General features: G+C 42.0%; 1 protein-coding gene across 1 annotated transcript in view; it reads right to left on the bottom strand.

The window, feature by feature from the left end:
* The window catches only part of GALNT11 (polypeptide N-acetylgalactosaminyltransferase 11), a 305,478-nt gene that overhangs the window by 182,629 nt on the left and 103,528 nt on the right, over positions 1–19,321 (bottom strand). Inside the window, exon 2 of the mRNA XM_086941470.1 lies at positions 1,477–1,806. Coding sequence (XP_086797596.1) covers positions 1,477–1,768 — 292 coding nt within the window. The 5' untranslated portion in view covers positions 1,769–1,806. The remainder of the gene's footprint in view (positions 1–1,476; positions 1,807–19,321) is intronic.

The following is a 19,321-nucleotide window of genomic DNA, read 5'->3' as shown; positions in this document are numbered from 1 at the left end:
GCCTGTGTACCTTGCCTTCTATCATTGTGACTGGTGGTTCCATTTGCAAAGAAAATGTACTATGCCAATGTTGGTCTCCTCACATCACCGCCTGCATCTTGTTACTCATACCTGCGACCTCTTTAGAGTAATTGCCTCCAGTTCCAGATCAGAGCCCCCTCCTCTCTTCTTGAATTCCACAAGAAGATGAAGACCTGGCTTTTCAATCGACTAACTTAACATAGGCAGGGCTAAGCGTGCACACACCTGCTCAGTGCTAGGATACCCTTGCCCTTTACAAATACACATAACATAATATCCCAAACCATGGTCGGAGAACACACATGATCCCCAGGAGTGACCATATTTTCTCGTGTTCCATTTAATAAATGTGTTCTGGAAGTCAACCCCCTCTGGGTCCTACAGAACTCCCAGGAGGAAGGCAGAATGAAGGTTCCTGCTTACCAAGGTTTACTACTGCACTCCTCTTATACATACACAGATTATGAAGAAAGCAAATAAAGATCAAATGTTTTACAAAGAAAAAAAACAAGAAGTGGACAAATATTACACACGAACGAGAAACGCAAACCAATACAAACCTTACAAAAGAATATATCAAGAAGCACACTAAACACACACAACCAAAACACTGCAACCAAAAACCCAACACCTGCATGAAAACGCACAACTGTTTAACATTTAGCATAGCATAATTAGCTACCTTGCACTGTCATAACATCATGGAAGGTGAACTGCTTTCACCCTCTTGAAAAATGACACTAATTAAGGACATATTAAGGTTGCATTGACGTTAAAAAAAAATTATTATCCTACATGTTATACTTTTCTTTTTCACTGATTTTTGGTTCCAGCCTTAATTTTTTTTTAAATGTTTTAAAAAATATATATTGATTGCTTTGAGTTTTGGCAGGCAGAGGAAAAATAGAGAGTGGCTTCCCCAATATTTTGGCTGACGGTGGAATCTGAGATGAGAAATCTGACCACCTATATCCACAGCTAACAATGTACCCACTAGACCAGCAGCTAGAACTGTCAACATTGGAATTGGGAAAATGGGAAATCAGGTTCATATGCTGGCCTCAGCTCGACATTCTAGGATGCTGGGCAAATCCCTTTTTCTCCCTATGCGCAAGGAAAAAAAATGTGTACAGTGAGCTGGTTCTATCCTCAAGGGCACGATTGCTCCTGACCCAAGTACGTACAGTGCAAAACTGCAGGAAACAAAACTGTCCTTCTAGGTGATGACTCTTAACACTCATTCAATTCTCATCACTTCCAATGAACCGCCATTAAATTTAATTCCATTTCTCTCTTCTACAGTCTTTTTCTTGTTGTTCTTAAAATGGTCTATTTTCTGAGTATTACACTACCTAGACAGAAGCCTCCTCTACCTCCATTTTCAAAAAAATCACAGGTGATCATCATTACATATGATTGGACCATGCATGCATGTACGGTAACAGTAACACTTACCCATTTCTGGAAAGATCTCAATTGTTCCTTCCATGGGATCGCCTACATGGTTTCCAAGTGGATCGTGAACCGGAGTCTTTCTCTGGTGGTCCAATATTTGAATGGGGCCACGGGTGAAACGCAGGTAAATCTTCCTGGGGAAGGTCTTGTAGGGCTCGAGCCCCTTGACGGGCACATGCTTGGCAGCCTGGCTCTCCTCACTGAAGTTAAAGTAGATAAACAGAAGGACAGTCCATGTCATCGACGTGAAGAGACATCCGTAGCAGAAGTAGCGGAGTGTGGCACTGCCCATTGTACCCCTAGCATCGTTGAAAAGCCATTCTCAATTCCCTAAAATTAAAACAGGGAAAAACAGGCATCAGCAGACATTCTAGAGGGTAGAAAAACACTCCAAAAAGCAAAACATTCAACTTTTTGCAGGTTTTAGAAAAGAAAAAACATTCTTGGCAAAAACCGCACGGTTGTGCAAGTTAAAACCGAGCAGCCCAGCTGGATAAATAGAGGATTTTGACCCTTTCTAAAAGCGCAAAAAAAGCAACCCAAAGTGTTGGAAAATGTAATATTAACAGGATTTCTGTTGAAAAGTTATTAAAGGAGCTCTTACCGGCCCGAGCAGAAACAGAAAACAGACCATCAAACACAGAGCTTGTTTACTTGGTGCAGTTTGAAAGTTGAACATTTCCTTTTCTAACTTTTACTTCAAATATTAACCTCGAGAGACGCACAGCACCTTCTGCAGAACGAAGGGGAGGTTAACCAAACTAACGGCCCACAAGTCACTAACTTCATTAAACACATATGGGGCCGACACCTTACCACATTTCAAAGAAAATAATTCCTATCCAGAGCCCGCAGTGCACAGAGCATAACCAAACACCTCTAGGAGTTTCTATTCAGTCCAAAAGGAAGAAGTATACTCGGCATTTTTACTCTATTTATTTTAATGCATTGTGCTGAGCAAGCAATGGGGTACTTTCAGATTAATTAATTAGCTCTCCTGGGAGTTCATGTTTTGAAATCGTTAATGTTTTTTAGTTTTTTTTTTAATGTTTCTGACACACACTCTATTTCACCCCCCTCACAACCCCTCTTACACACTTTCTCTCTCTCTTTTACATGTTTGGCTGCTTTTGGTTAACAAAATGAAGTAGATTAAACCCACTATTTTAGAGTCAACCATGAAACATGTATTTCATCATCAGAATGACTGAAAAGATCAGATCAATACCTCCTAATACTCCCCAGCACGCTCAAGATATGGATAGAGAACGTCAAGGACTCAGTCAAGGCAACAGTTGTGCCTCCCACCTGGTTGAAACACACTGAAGATCTTTACCACTGTCAGGATTACACGGATTATGAAGCACTGAACACAATTATGCAGCAAGGTTGGCTAAATTATGCAGCACCTTCTCCGAGTATTATTTTGATAAATTTGAAAACGCTAAAAACAACATTTTTGGAGAAATTGGCAAATTATCTGACAATTCCGCTAATTCCATAATTATACAGTAAATGCTTCAGCCAAAATCGCATATATCCACTGGCCCTTGGAACAGTCCATTGAGTTATCAAGAATTTATTCATGAAAGGTCAACAAAATCTAAACATTCAAATTCCTATCAGTGAACCCCGACAGCTTCACTTTAAAGAAAACAACTTTCAAACTAAGTGCCCCAAATAAACATGTACTATATATATTATAAACAAGTTGTATATAAAATACATAACTGGTAACTGTCTAATATGATATGATCCAACGCTGCCAATGAGGGGTTGTGGTGACAACATAAACCACAAGTCCAAAGGCCAAGTGGTTTAGAATGGTCACATAACCAGAGATGGCAATGCTGGTCCATATTACAAATGTATTAAGCAATTCAAAATATTAGTTTTCTTGGCCCTTTAACTTTGCTCCCCCTAAATGGATTGGTACAAAATTTGGCATACCAATAGAAATAAAATCCTTTCAGGATTCTGCAAAATATTGTGCAGCTTCATCACATTGTGCCAAACCTATTAGCAAATTACATTTTTTGACCCTTTTAACTGCCAAGTGTGGTGAGGGGCAATGGCGCACGAGGGGCGAAGGCAACAATGTTAATAAAAAGCATATTATACTCGGTGCATCAGCATATATGGTTTATGCCATGTCATTTTGTCATGTGTACTTGCTTTAACAAAAGATATTTAACAAAAAATAGGATCAAGTGGTTAAATTGGTTAAGTATGGCAAAACCACATTGAAGAGACTTCCCTATTAGAAGAGTTGTGTAGAAGTAATTGCTACACGCAATCTGTGTGGCAGAAAGGTGCTTTTTCCATGTCAATTTTGCTGTCCTGTGGTAGTAAACTCAAATGTTTGCTTTGCACTGTAGTAATACATGCGTGAATGTGTGTTTATTAGCATAGTTGTATCTAAATAATCTGTTATTGTACCACATTTATTTTCAATGCCATGATACATAAATTTTAACTGAAAGTGATGTTGTAGTTAGTTACTTAAATAACATAAAAACTAATGCATAATGACTAAAAACACTAAAAGTTACCAGTTATTATTTAGTGAGCTAACTAGAAGACGAGCTCCACCATGCTCTGCTTATGACCCCCACATATTACATCATTTATGACTTGAGGGGTCAGAACATGTGATCAAGGCCGGTTGACCTGTTTGTGAGCGTGGAGTAATAAACAGATTTTGTAACTAAACCATTGGACTGTCTGCAGCGCTTTCTTCTGCTGCAAGAGTAAGCAAGACTGTGGATATATAGTGGAAGGCACTGTGCCAATCATAGGCTTGAAACTGCTAGAAAATCAAACGTTTGAGGGAAACAGATTCAGAGTGTTTGTGGTGTTTTAGGGTTCTCTATATATTGGAGCTGCTCTCTGTGAGAAGTTGGCCTGATATATGATGCTCACTAGTTCTAGTGATCACCTTGTATCAGTCCAAACAACCCTTATGGTGATTGGTTGCAAGTCAACCTTATAGACCAGCTATCCTAATGGTAGCATGGACAAAGCAGTCTTAGGCTAAACTCTTTTGGCATGTGAAGCCTGCTGTTTTACCACATATAACCCCTTGAATACCAACTGAAAGGACACCACACAGGTAGTTATGAAAATAAACAAGATATTTATTAACTAACAAACACCTCTGAACTCTTTATGAGATCAGAGGGCTAAGCACATGACAAGACTCAAAAGAAAAATACGTTAAGTTGCACGAGTTACAATGTTGCCCTAGGGGCACAACAAACCATATACTAAACAAGTGGTATAAGGAAGTCGATTAAGGAAATGGAGCTGTCCAGAGGCTGTAGGATCGCTGGGACTACACTATCCTAACTTTAGGTAAATAATAGGAGGCCCACGGAACGCGTGTGCAGAGTGTGAACTCACATGCGAGATGCGTAACAACATCTATGGACAGTACAGTTCAAGAAAAAGGTGAGTACGGACAATCCTGACTAGTTAGGACTAAAATGACTGTGAAACTGGACACTAGGAGAGTCAATCTACCCTTGAGCACCGAAATGCTCTTGTTACCTCACCCACGAGCTGCGGGTGCATAGGTGCGAAGTCGTGTCGGGTTTCTGCGTTGAAGTCTATGGAGCCTGAAAGAAAAGATGCTGCAGGCGACCAGGAGGAAGATGTCCGGTGCGACCCAAGGGTGGATCGAGGAAGAAGAGGACCTGAAAGCAGAGGGGACAATGTTCACAGTCACTAGCCAGTGACTGGAGTGGAACCAGGAAGGAACCGGAGGCTGTCGTCATGATCAGGTGAAGAGTGGACGCTTGACTCAGCAGCCACGTGGACCAGGTGGTGTCTTCGACGACCAGGATGGAGGCACGAGCTGTCCCACGCAGGCTCTCGCTGTCGGCAGTGTCGGATCCGGATTTGGAGTCAACAGGCCTTGGCAAAGGCAACCCACGCGGTGAGTGGAAAAGACGTCTGGTGCGGACCAGGAGGGTCCGGGATGCCTCTCTTTTGGAAGGAAGCAAGGGCCAGTCGGGAGCAACCAGACCAGCAGGGTTGATGACGTGGATCGTGGTCTAGGAGGCCACTAGCCAGCCGGCAAGTGACCAGACAACGCGTCGAGCAGCAAACAAGCAGAAGGGCCCCACGCAGATCTCGTGGATGCTGGAGGGCTGGTCTTCGGTGCAGGAGCTGCTCAGGGCTGGGGCTTCTCAGTCCCCAAAGCACTTCGTCGAGGTTACCTCAGAAGTCGTGCTGGAAGCGAAGTGCAGTTTCTCCAAGATGGCCGGTCCCACGTGTCTCGTCGCACCCACGGATCTCAGCTGTGCTGCAGATGTAGGTAGAGGTCGGAGAGGTCTGGGAATCTGGGTCTCGTCGGGCTCTGAAGTCTGGATCCTCGAGGGAAGACGACAAAGTGAAGCCGCTGGACGCTGATGGTGCCTGCTTGTGCAGGGTGGACACTCCTTGCCCACAAGGGACATTTCTTCAGTCTTCTGTGTAGAAAGTCTAAGTCCAGAGTTTCTTCTTGTAGAGTTTCAGTTCAGGATTAATCTGATTTGGAATGGGACCAGCTCCTACCTTTATCCTGCTAAAGGGGGATGTACTATCACTAGGTCCCTCCTATGGGTGGGACCAGGAAGGGGGGTGGTTACACCCCTATCCTTTGTCCGGTGTCGCGCCAGAGCTGGGGCTGGAGTGCCCCAGCAACAGGTTTGAACCGGTGTATGCACAGGGCACCTTGTGTGCCCCAGGCATGTCTCATTCCTTTCAGCCCGGTCCTACCTAATACACAAAATCCTATCTGGGGTGGTGCTAGCACCTCCCAAGGCAGGAAACCCTTCGTCCAAGCCTCCCTCACTGGAAGGACTCCCAGCAGCAGGAGGTCAGACTTGTGTCTGTGGTGGCAGCATCCATTTTGTGATGATAGGCTCGAGTTAACTTTAACCGGGGTTCACAGTTAGGTACATGTTGTGTCCCTCTAGAAGGGTGGGATGCTACCCCCGTCTCCAGAATTGGCGAGGGGGTAGTATTCTAATTCGTATGACACCTTACTCGACATGTTTTGATAATGCTATGCCAAAGTTAGCAATAACTGCGAGGTTATAACGCACTTAAGAGTATATGGTATAGCGTTATCATGGAAACAGCTAAAGGACTTGGTTCCGAAAGCTGTAGACAGGCTCAGCTCATGCAAGAGCACTATCTCACATAATTCCAAGCACTCTGCCTCCAGGATTGTTAAGGCCTGCCATAGGAGTGACTTATAGGAGTATATGTGTCCATTTTAGGTTTAGATATAAGTATACTATATCTAAAGCAAAGGGTGATTACATCACCTTGCCCCAGCTGATTGATCAGCCAGTTGTGTCAGATTTGGATGGCCAGCCAGGGGTGGCATAATACATGCTGCAGCCCCTGGTAGGCCTTGGGGTCACTTATGCCCTGGGTACCTATGGTACACTGTACAAGGACTTACATGAGTGACCCAATACCAATTGGTAAATGCACTTAAGGTACATGGATGTCAATTTAGAGAGAGAACAGCTAGGCTGTGGGTCTGATTAGCAGGCCCACAGCCAGGGAAAGTCGTAAACCAGTGAAGCAAAAAGCAAAAATCTGAAGTGGCCATAGGATTGCAGACCCTACTCTCCTACACTCTCTACCTAAACATGGGATATACTCGGAGTGAGTTCCCCGCTTCCTTTTTCAAACGTACATATTTGCTGAAAAAACACAGGTTAAAGTGGTTTTATTTGAGACCTAGAAGAGAAGAAAATATCCTGAATCTATCAAACACTAGTCACGCATTGCTCATCCTCCCTCCAGACTCTGCGCGACTCCAGGGTCAAGGATGTGGGGGAGCTAGAGGAGGAAGATTGGAGAGAAGCCCTCGAGTCCTCTAGAGGTGCGGCCATAGCGGTACGTCTGAGATTCATCCAGTTTAAGTACCTGCACAGGGCCTATTACACCAGGGAGAGACTGTGGCGGGCTGGGTTGATTGAGTCCCCAGTTTGCTTGAGGTGTGGGCAAGAAGTGGGCAATTTCCTACACACAGTGTGGGGTTGTGGCAGCTTGACAAGGTTTTGGGCTGGGGTGTGGGACTGCCTGTCTGAGGTGTTGGGCTGGGACCTCCCTCGCACCCCCAAACTGGGGCTTCTTCACGTCCTTGAAGGCGTTGGTGGTAATATATATAAGAGACACTTACTCCTGCTGGGTCTTACAGTTGCAAAGAGGGACGTGGCTCAGACATGGAAAGACCCCAGGGCTCCCAAGGTGGTAGTGTGGAAAAAGGGCCTCGATTTTTGTATGGGGTTAGAGCGACCAGTTTTTGAGGCCAGGGGCTGCCCCAGGAAACATTATAAAATATGGAAAAGATGGGCAGATTACAGGGGACTGGCTGGAACCGCCAGAATTATTAAGAGATGCAGAAGAGCAGATGTGATGGGGGCATGGGGGCGAACAGATACACACTGCTATATGTATGAATTTTCTTTTTTTTTCACAGGAATAAAAGAGACATTGTTTGGGGGGGGGGGTTGAGGGGGGCTTGGGTTGAGGGGGGGGGCCGTGGGTGGGGGCTCAAGGTTCTTAGTACCAGAAGTTATATAGATCGCTGAATATATTGTGATTTGTATGTGGCAGTTCCTCCGGGGTACGGAGTGCTGTGTCCTTTGCACGATCTCTCAATAAAAAGAGTTGTTAAAAAGATTTTTTTTTAAAGTGGTTTTATAATTAGACAGTCAGGTCAAAAAGTTATTCAAAACGTGACATTAAAAAAAAATGTAAAACTGAAATTCACTACTTATAGGTAACTAAAGTAACTATAACTTGCGGCCTCGCCATGCACTGAATATGATCTCACATATTACATCACTCATGACATATCCTAAAGACTCTTTGATAACATCACTGATGACACCCGATTTGACATTTATGACAACACTGTGCATGGTGATCTAGATTGGTGCTGGCAGGCAGAAGACACAGTATATAACAGCAGTGGTTGCCTGAGGAAATGGGAGAAGATAGGGGGGGCCTGGCAGACTTCTAGGGATTTATAATGAGTTTTATTGTAAGCTGTAATTTGTAACTACATTCTGTAATTGCTATGGTACATGACTGTGTAAGAAGGAAAAGAGATGGCAAAACAATATAAATGTTCCTTAACTGTACTGAATATTGAGCACATATCAATAAAAAGTTATAAACAAAAACACTGTGCATGAAAAAGGCAAGACTTATTTTGACTTCAGTTAGCAGTAACTGGGGAATATCAGTGGTTTTAAGAGTTTAAAAAAACATAATGTTCCATCCAACTGTACACATTTAGCCTTTTTTCTCAATGAATATATACATATTTATATATATCCGTAAAAACATAATCCAGCAAATTCCAGGAGGCTGCAAAACCACAGCTTGTGCACTGCACAAAAACAGTGTATATATATATGTATGTATATATATATACATATATATATATATATTCACTGAAAAAACCATAGGTTTCACACCAGTTATAGTTAGGAATTAGCATTTAAAAAACCTATTAAATTCACTGAAAAAACCATAGGTTTCACACCAGTTATAGTTAGCTGGAAATTTTACTGATATAAAACCATTGAAATTCCCACGTTATAGTTAGTCGGACTCACTATAACTTGCGCGTGCAATGCACTGCTGATGACATCACATATTACATCACTCATGACATGGTCAGTGACATCACTCATGACATCACTGATGACACCATCCAGTGAATATGTGTCTTTCTGAAAAATAAATATTAGTGAGTTATGTTTAAAAATTTAAATACATATATTAGTGTTTCACTTTGTGTATAAGTGGCTACATGTGTTGATAAGTAGCAACATGCGTATGTATATGGTTTATTTGATATTATTATTAGTATCAGTATGAGTGTCTATATGGTTTGGTGGGGGTATTACTTAGCACATAGATGCATGAGTGACTGACTCTTTGTTTGTATGTGTTTTGAAGACAACATATGTACAGGACTGTATGGGTGGATGAGTGTCTATATGTGTTTGTTAGTGAGTGAATGACTGTCTCACTAGTGTCTTTATCAGTAACTACATATGTTTTAATCTGGTATATGTGAATATTGATGTATATAAGTGAGTATATGTGAGAGTAAGAGATTGTAAGAGTTCCTGTTTAAATAAGTATGTGTTTCTATAAGTGATTGTTTAAGAGAATAAATATGTGTAATTTTAAATAGAAGTAAGGTGGAAGTGTGTGTATAACTCTATATTCAAATAAATGGATGTCCAATAGTTTATTTGCACGTGTGAATATGTGTGTGAGTAACTTTTGGATGAATGTCGGTGTGTAACAGGATGTATAGGTGTATCACTTCATATGATGAGTGAGTATATGTATGAGTGACTATATAGAACTGTTGGTGAATGAGTGGATGTGTATATAGATAGTGGAATTACTGAATTGCTTGTTGTAACTGATATAGGTATCTCCATTTTTTTAAAAATTTCAGTTTCTATTTTTGAATATGTGTCTCAAGGGTTACATTATAGTGAAAGGAGGTCTGTCACTATGTCACAAGGATGGTGTCATGAGTGATGTCACTGACCATGTCATGAGTGATGTAATATGTGATGTCATCAGCAGTGCATTGCACGCGCAAGTTATAGTGAGTCCGACTAACTATAACGTGGGAATTTCAATGGTTTTATATCAGTAAAATTTCCAGCTAACTATAACTGGTGTGAAACCTATGGTTTTTTCAGTGAATTTAATAGGTTTTTTAAATGCTAATTCCTAACTATAACTGGTGTGAAACCTATGGTTTTTTCAGTGAATTTCATAGGTTTTTTAAATGCTAATTCCTAACTATAACTGGTGTGAAACCTATGGTTTTTTCAGTGAATTTCATAGGTTTTTTAACTGCTAATTCCTTTGTATATCGAGTTTCTAACCTTTTTTTTTTTTACAATTTGCTGTTTTTTTTTAAGTATTCATTTTTTTTATATAATTTTTTTCTTTTGCGCTCTGGGTGCGCGCTCCGGGAAGCTTTCAGCTAAGCTCTCCTGTAAGCTTCTCCGAGAGCTCATCTGAAAGCGCACCCAGAGCGCAACTGTCGTTCGTGAAAAAAAAATATGAATGAAAAGTTAATAATAATGCAAAACATTTCGTACCATACAAATAAAATTTGTTTTTTTTAATATGGAAAATGATTATGCATTTCTATAAAAGATTGATGACGTCACTTCGGCGCGCAACGTAAGTGCCCTCGGAAGCGCATACGTGCGCGGCGCATAAACGCACGGAAAAGCGCCTACGATCGCGCCACGTTTGCGCCCCGGAAGCGCCTACGATCGCGCTGCGTAAACGCACCCGGAAGTGCTCCGGAGCGCGCAGCGTAAACGCGTCGGGTCATGTGACCCTCAAATAACACTTTTTTTTTACAATGAATGAAATCCCCACCCATTTCCTTCACTTCTTCTTTCACTTTTGTGACTGAAAGACCTGCCTTTTTTGCTGCTCCATATTCCTGGATTCATCATGGCTGCCAGACCATCCAGCAGTGAAGATGACTTCATTGATGAAGAGCCTCCTACCCCAAAGGTGAAGGAACATTTCATCTGGAAATTTTTTAAGTTTCCAGAAGGCCAGAAGAAGGTGAATGCACCAAAAGTAGAGTGCAGGATCTGCAAACAGGTCCTGTCACGGGGTAACCCCCAAAAAAAATACTCTTTTGGCAACTTCACCATGATTCGCCATGTGGAGAGGAGGCACCCCCAGAATTTTGCCCGGGAAAGTGTCAGGGCTCTGGCACAGGAGGTTCCCAGAGATGGGGCCTCTACATCAACAGGAGGAGCAACTTCTTCTGGAAGAGAACAATCTCAGGGGCAGGTAGCAAACATACAACCTGCATTCAACCATGGGGTCGTCAAATGCAGATACTGCAATCAACTCCTCACCTATGGGGAGCAAAGTGTCCTGCTCATGGTTCGGGCATTGGAGAACCATCACTGCCCTTCCCACCCCTAATTTTTTTCTTTTCTTTTTGCTCCTGTTGAGCAGTTTCTATTCCCTGTTTTTGTTCCTCTTCAGTTAAAAGAAGAAAACCAAAAGTTCTTTTCAGAACTACCTCCAATTCTCATCAAAGAGCTATAATCTTAAAAAATGAAGAGTAAGTGAAATATAGTGCATTGATAATTGAAAGGAGAATGAGTAAGAAAGAACAGAAAGGTATGAGAGGTGAAAGGAAGTGAAGTAGGAGGAATGAAAGAAGGTGAGTGTTAGAAAAGAAAGTTATGACACAGTGAATAAACTGGAGTATTTCTGACATATCTGTAAACACAAAAGTAACGCATTGCAGGAGTGCGTCACAAAAGTGACGCAACTCCAGTAATGTGTCCTTTCACATGGAAAAAGCACCATGTGAAAGGTTTGCTGTGAAGCAGGCGCAAGATTTTGGCGCAACTGCATCCTAAAAGTGACGCACTGCGTCATTATTACCAAGCTTTTTGCAAGGAACACCCCCTCTGCATGCATTATACCTGACACTATTTTTTAAAAAGTGACGCATCTAGGTACATGGGTCACTTTTTAAAACTCTGCGCCATATTGTATCTGCATCAGGTATAATGTATGCAGAGGGGGCAATCCCGCGCAAAAAGCTTGGTAATAACAACGTACTGAAATCTATGAGATTTCCCTGCGTCACTTTTAGGATGCTATTGCGTCAAAATTTTGCGCCGGCCTCGCATCACTTTTATGTTTACACATATGTCAGAAATACTGACGTATCTGTAACTCCTTGCAACATGATTCGTCATACATTAAATATGACACATCTGGAATGTCATAAGGACTGTGGACAGAAAAGTGACGCATCACACCAGCAGTGTAATAAAATGTGCCTCGTTGCACTATATTTAAAGGATGCAACAGCATCCTAAAAGTGACGCAGTGAAATCTCAAACATTTCACTGCGTCGCTATTACAAAGCTTTTAGTGGGAGAACACCCCCTCTGCATGCATTATACCTCACGCAGATATAATGTGGCGCTTGATTTTAAAAAGTGACCCATCTACCTAGATACCTCACTTTTTAAATATAACGCAACGCGGCACATTTTTTTACACTACTGGTGCAATGCGTCACTTTTCTGTGCGCACTCCTTATGACATTCCAAGTAACGCATTGCTGGAGTGCGTCACAAAAGTGACGCAACTCCAGTAATGTGTCCTTTCAAATGGGGAAAGCAGCATATGAAAGGTCTTGCCTCAGTCTAACACCTGCTGTAAAGCAGGCACAAGATTTTGACGCAACAGCATCCTAAAACTGACGCAGTGAAATCTCAAAGATTTCACTGCGTCGCTATTACAAAGCTTTTTGCGGGAGAACACCCCCTCTGCATGCATTATACCTGACGCTATTTTTAAAAAGTGACGCATCTAGGTACATGGGTCACTTTTTAAAACTCTGCGCCATATTGTATCTGCAACATGATTCGTCATACATTAAATATGACACATCTGGAATGTCATAAGGAGTGCGCACAGAAAAGTGACGCATAACACCAGCAGTGTAATAAAATGTACCTCGTTGCACTATATTTAAAAAGTGACGCATCTAGATAGATGCGTCACTTTTTAAATATTGCATAACAATGCGCATTTTTTTCACCGCTGGTGCGTCACAAAAATTGACGCACAGGAAGCGCAAAACTAACAGCGCAAGGCCTTCATAAATATGGTCCTGGATTTTCCCCGTGCTTCGCCGGTGCGCGTACCATGCGCTTCCCCCGCGCAAAACGAAAAAAAAATTTTAATGCCCTGCAGGACCCTATTTTAGTCCCTACATCAAACCTAGGGGGTCAGAGGGGGTCTACTCTTCCCCCTTATGGTCATTTGCCCCTTTTTTTTTCAAACCCCTTGTGTCTCGATTTTACCGAGACACAAGATGGCGGCCGCTCCGCACTGTTTAGAATGTTTACAGACAACTGAGATCCAATCAGCTTCCTGCGCGCAAGTCGCGTGTCGCGCCTGGAGCGCACTCGGGTGCGCGCACGGGAGAGCGCCTATAGATATATATATTTTTTTGAACCTAAATTACTCAAAATCCACTGGAGCACATATCTTGAGACATAGCAAAGGCACATCGGGCTACCAGTCCCTACAATTTTGCCAAGTTTGGTGGAAATCCATTCAGCCGTTCGGGCTAAAAGTGAAATCGACCGCCCTATGGAAATTAACATGGGGAAAACGCGTTTTGGGACCCCCCTTTTATCTCGGCCCCCGCTTGACGAATCCCCCCCAAACTTTCAGGGAAGGACCGGACCGCCATGAGACCATTTTCCTGAAAATTTCAGGCAGATTCGTCAACCGGCGCCAAAGTTATTCAAAATAGAATGTTGAGATTTAACATTGAAAATTATCCTAACTATAACTACCTACTGGCGACCGCCAGTAGGTAATATATATATATATATATATATATATATATATATATAGTTACAGTTTTAGAATCGGGGAGCTGTTAAGCGACTAAGAAGATGGGTAGGTCTAGTAACCTGAAGATGGAACAGGACAATGTACGTATGCAGACATCTGTGTCTAACTTTTTTTAGCACTTTTAAAAATACATTATGACTCAAATTACTAAAAGCACACACCAACCTTAACATTTTTAACCTTCTGGTTTCATGGCTGTATTAACAATGCTCTTTTACTTTTCTGCCTGTTCTTCAGGAAAGTCTTTTAATTCAACAGCTTCCAGTCTACGTACATGCCGTTCAGGATTGCCTCACTTTTGTTCATTAGAAATCTGGTGACAGTGTAGTTGATACTACAATGAATGACAGACTGTTGCTGCTTGCGTTGGAAGTAAATGTTTGATTCTGCTCGTCAGAATGATTTACTAAAATGGACGAGGAAGATACTTGACAACCTACAGAAACTTTGACCTCATTTTAGCTTTCTAGAGTAATAACCATAATATCTCTGACAAAAAGAACCCCCCTCATTTTGTTCATGTGGGAATCTGTATGAAATTACTATGGAGTTAAATAACAGCCAGCTGCTGAAAGTACATGTTTTACTCAGAATATAAGACTTCGGTTGATGAAGATAGTGTGAATCTCTGAAAAATGTGATGTAATTCCAGCTTCTGCAGGACCTTCCTTAACCTCTATGAGAATATAATGAGAGCAAACTGTTTTCTTCCAAACGTGGGTCATCAAATCCTAGCAAATGTTCAGTACTTTTCACAGGGTAACATCATCATAGAACGCATAATTCCTAAAATTAGTATGGTCCCACCAACAAATGATTTACATCGGGACTAAACTCTGTTATCACCCTTTATATGTCCTCTTTTTTGTAGCCTTCAAAACCCAGCATTCACTACCAATGCATTTCAATAAAGACCATGTCCCGAGTCCAGTAATGGCTCCCACAACATATTGTTCAGGTTTTAGCCAGCCTATTAGGATTAACTAGTACACTTTGAAGTGGCCAATCATAGCATATCTGAATACCAACATTCCAGTATACCAATTTATTACCTACTTCATGACCACATCAAGCACCTCATTAAATGCAAATTTCTTGAACAATGTTGAACAGATTTACACAAATTAATGCAAACCAGGCTTTCAGAGTATAGTTCTAATTTTCTACCAAATCTGGTGTGATTCCATTAAGCCGTTTGTTATGTATCGCTTCCCCTCTTTTCTTGACCCTCGCCTAATAGATTAGCGCAAAGCTTTTGTGGAAGGAGCCGAGGCTGATTAACTTTTATTTGGAAAATTTCATGAAGATTTGTCAAACGTAGCCAAAGGTATTAGCAAAACAAAAAACACTCTTCTTATGGAAACTATGACCTAACTAGAACTTCACAGTGGTAATCGCCACTGTTCAAAATATTATACATATATTTATATTTACGAAAAAAACGTGACCCAAAGTTGCATTAGAAACAATATTTTTACTACCCATGGATTCACAAATTGATTACAACACAGCAAAGGTCAAATGTATGGTTATTACAATGATACAACATAACTGTATGGGGAAACCACTGCTTACTGCCTCACAAAGGGAAACAACTGATCCTATGCTCACATGGCTTATTTATAACATTTTATTCCACTGCATAGATTTAACTCCTTCTGTTCTGGTTCTGTTTAAATGTCTCTATTCAAAATTTCCACCAATCCTTGACTGGCAAGACATGACAGTTTATCTTTGCATTAGGTCAATGGCTAGAGCAATTTCTTTCCCTGTTTTTGTGGTTGCCACACAACCCAAAGAAGCCAGCATCACTGAGTGCACTATGCTAGATGGCTCGTTGTCATGCACAGATGACAACTGGTCTTCCCTGTCAGGCCCAGCATTAGGTGCTCCTTGTGGATGAAGTCTGGTTCATTGAGGGACGGTTAAAAGCAGCACAATTAGACCTCCTGGTAGGAGGGTTTGGGGCCATTGATTTGTAAGGGGTTAGTTATGGAGTTGACAGTTCTGGGTGCAATAAGGGTGAGCACGAAGTGCTTGTAGGGTTAGCTGGCCCTGGTCGGATCTCTCACTGTTGGTTATATATAACTGAGTGAAGAACGGGTGCTTTCGGAGTGACAGGCTATAGTGCTGGAGAGGAGAGCAAGCATGCTTTATCTTGCTTATGGTTGAACTGCATTATAACTCAAAATGAGATTACCCATTAATTTAAATACTATTTAATTTGGAGATTTACTCATTGTTACATCAGAGTGGTGTGGGATGTATATCGCAAGACGCCTGAGACCTGTCAATCTTTTACAGGGACAAGGAGGATTACTATTTTGTCCCGTGGACCACTAAATATGAAATGATAAGGAGGAACCCAACTGTTCTTCTTTGGTATTATCTCCTGGATTCAGGTAAGCTCTACCGGAGGGCTCCTGGGTTTGTAAAATTCTATCACGGAAATGTTCTGCTGCACGCCATTGTCATAAATGATTAACTATCATGTGCCACAAAGTCTTCCAGACCGGTTTACTGCTCTATGAGGCCGCTTCCAACCCACCTCTGGACTAGCTCTTCCTGCTAGCACCAGGCTTTTTGCTAGTATACTGAGGGACCACGTTTCATTCCCATTTGTAGTAAATCGATTTAGATCCTAATTTATTATGGCGATCATAGTTCCTTTATTTGAATAGACGCAGACTAGATTTTTACAGCACTGGTGCAGACATTTAGCAGAAGATGAATTGTACTGCAGGACACCAGAGTACCATTCCTCTTGCACGATGTAGCAGAATGCAAATTTTACAAAGCCACATTTAAAAAAAACAAAAAAAACTTAGATTACGCTAATGGAATTGGTCGCAGACAAGGAGACTTTAGAAAATAAATCCACTGGCATGTTGTCAGTGATGTTCATACATCACGTTGTTCGTTCAATGCTACTATACTAAGTTCTTCCTCAATTGAGCCTTATATCAATACAGCAGAGGACGAGCAAATGACTTTGCTAATAGCCCCTGCCCCCAAGACAGCAACCACAGCATTATCCAGATCAAAACAAAGAGAAGAGCTCTACTAGCAGGCTAGTTTCAAGTAAACTAAGAAGCTGGGAACCTTTGACAGAGCCTGAGATACACAAAGGTAGGACTCAATGGGATTATATTTATGAAAGATCTAAAGACACAATTGTGGTCACTGATAGAGGCACTTTTCAAAGCAGGTTGGAATTGTTCCTTTTAGATATATGGAATGAAGTGAGCCTGTAGAGGCACCGGAAGATATTTTATAGCAGGGGTGGCAAATTTTTTCTGTAGTGAGAGCTACTTCTGATCAGTGAAAATCATTGTGAACCACTAAAGGCTAAGGAACTTGTGCATTGTTACCAGGCACTCCCACACCCAGCTGTACTGAATAAGCCTAATGTGAACTATGGTTTGAACAGAACACTATGACTAGGTTACTATGACAGGGCTGCCATGTGTGTCAGTGAGAGCGTGGTCTTTGGGGATGCAAGAATATGAGTGCGTAAGAATGGGATGTGTGTGTGTACAGGTGACTGTCAGCCTGTGTTGTATCTACCTGTGGCAAAGGACATACCTGTCGCCATATGTTGCATAATTACATGTATAGCACATACAACCATTATTGTATACAGGAGAAATTTAAAGTGCAGAGAAATATGGAACATTGTTTCTGCACTTTAAATTTCTTCCATTTGGAATAGTGATGTCCCGGCCAAGTAAAGGAGACTAAGAAAACTTGCAACCTGGACAGTTCCCAAAGTAGAGTGCAAGGAGCACGGAGCAATACCAGTAGGGTCATTGTTACGTCAGAGGAGGTAGATAGTGACCCCTCAATAACTTTACCATTCCTGCTCTTGAGAAGTTCTCAAAGAGTGCAAAGGCCATCATTACATCACCTCAAGTGAATTATGACGTCACAGATGGTGAGCTGTGTCATCACAGTAACTCGAACAATAATGTTCAGCATAAATGCTGGACATGTCAACACTTCTCAGGTCCAGCCCCCCATACCTTTCTGGCCTTTATTTTTTGGGGCTAACACCCCTACTGCCTCCTTTTTACATGCACTGTGACTGCTACTGGCCCACCCCGATTGAGGAAAGACACCTCCCGTCGTCCGACACCATGTGTGCTCTTGGTCCTTGGACTTGCCGCCGGTTTGCCTCCCCATAAGGGAGCTCTGCCCCAGCCACTCAGCCAGTTCAAAGCGAAAGGTATGTGTCCTTGTGCAATGTACCTGCTGCACACAGTGAATTGCAGTTGTTCCCCTCTGCCAACTGGCCTGTATTTTGGAGCTTTTCTTAGCAGTCATTGCGTCCAGATATTGGAGGTGGGGGAGCAACTGAAAACTCCGGCCTGAAGCCTGGATTTATTAAAGTTTAGTTCCAGATAAAATTCATTATAAGAAGATAGGTAGATGGAAGGTAAACCCCACCAAGAGCAGCCTCCCTGCTGCTCAGCCTGCCTGCCTGCCATCAACTGCCACTCCACACACAAGCCAGGCACCGAACATTCCATGAGGTCATCAGGGATTCGACACTCATACTAGCTGAGCAGCAGGGAAGACACAGCTAGAGAAAGGAATATCACAAGTCAATTATAACAGTACTGTTGGAACCTCGAGTCCATAAGAGGCTTCTGGTATCCTCCCTTTTCCCATGGAGGATGGAGTAACAAATGCCCTGTGCCAACACTGATAAAACAGGGTTCTGTATTGACCCACTCAAAACCCCTTTAAGCAGTAGGGTTATCGTCAACACTTCTCTGGAATCACTCAAAAAAATCCATTCTGTCTTAGAGTGCTATGTAGTGTTGTCCCTTCACTGGTGTTCTTAATAACTTCACACTGTTGACAATAAGGGACGGCTTAAGGGCATGGGCAAGTAGGGCTCTCTTATTTGGTCAAGTCTATTAGATAGGGCCTTCGTGAGCAGCACTCCTATGTATCTTGAAGTAATTAACCAGACTCGAGTCTCGTCGTGGGATCACCATGTGATTCTGGGGCAAATCACAAAATTTACCGGTGCCTGTAAAAATTCAAGTGACCTTGTGTAATCAAACTGGTGCTCATTTAAAGTGCTTCAAAGCCTTTGGTGCGAGCTCACGCTATACAAAATCAGCAAAAATGGACAACGAGGTAAAACTAACATCACTGTTATTTTCTTTTAAAGAAAAAAAACCTGTAAAGCTAAATGTAACCATTCAAGATGAATGTTAAGTAATGGGAGGAAAGTAAAATGTGAATCTCTTTGTCGACTTCAACATCCTGTGAATCCGCGCAAATCACTTACAGTGACATGCAGGCCACCTGCACGCATCCTCCTGAATTACTTTTGGTCAGAAGATAAGGGTGT

This window comes from Lissotriton vulgaris, chromosome 10, assembly GCF_964263255.1.
Source record: "Lissotriton vulgaris chromosome 10, aLisVul1.2, whole genome shotgun sequence".
Taxonomy (NCBI): domain Eukaryota; kingdom Metazoa; phylum Chordata; class Amphibia; order Caudata; family Salamandridae; genus Lissotriton; species Lissotriton vulgaris.
This window is presented reverse-complemented; position numbering and strand designations above follow the sequence as displayed.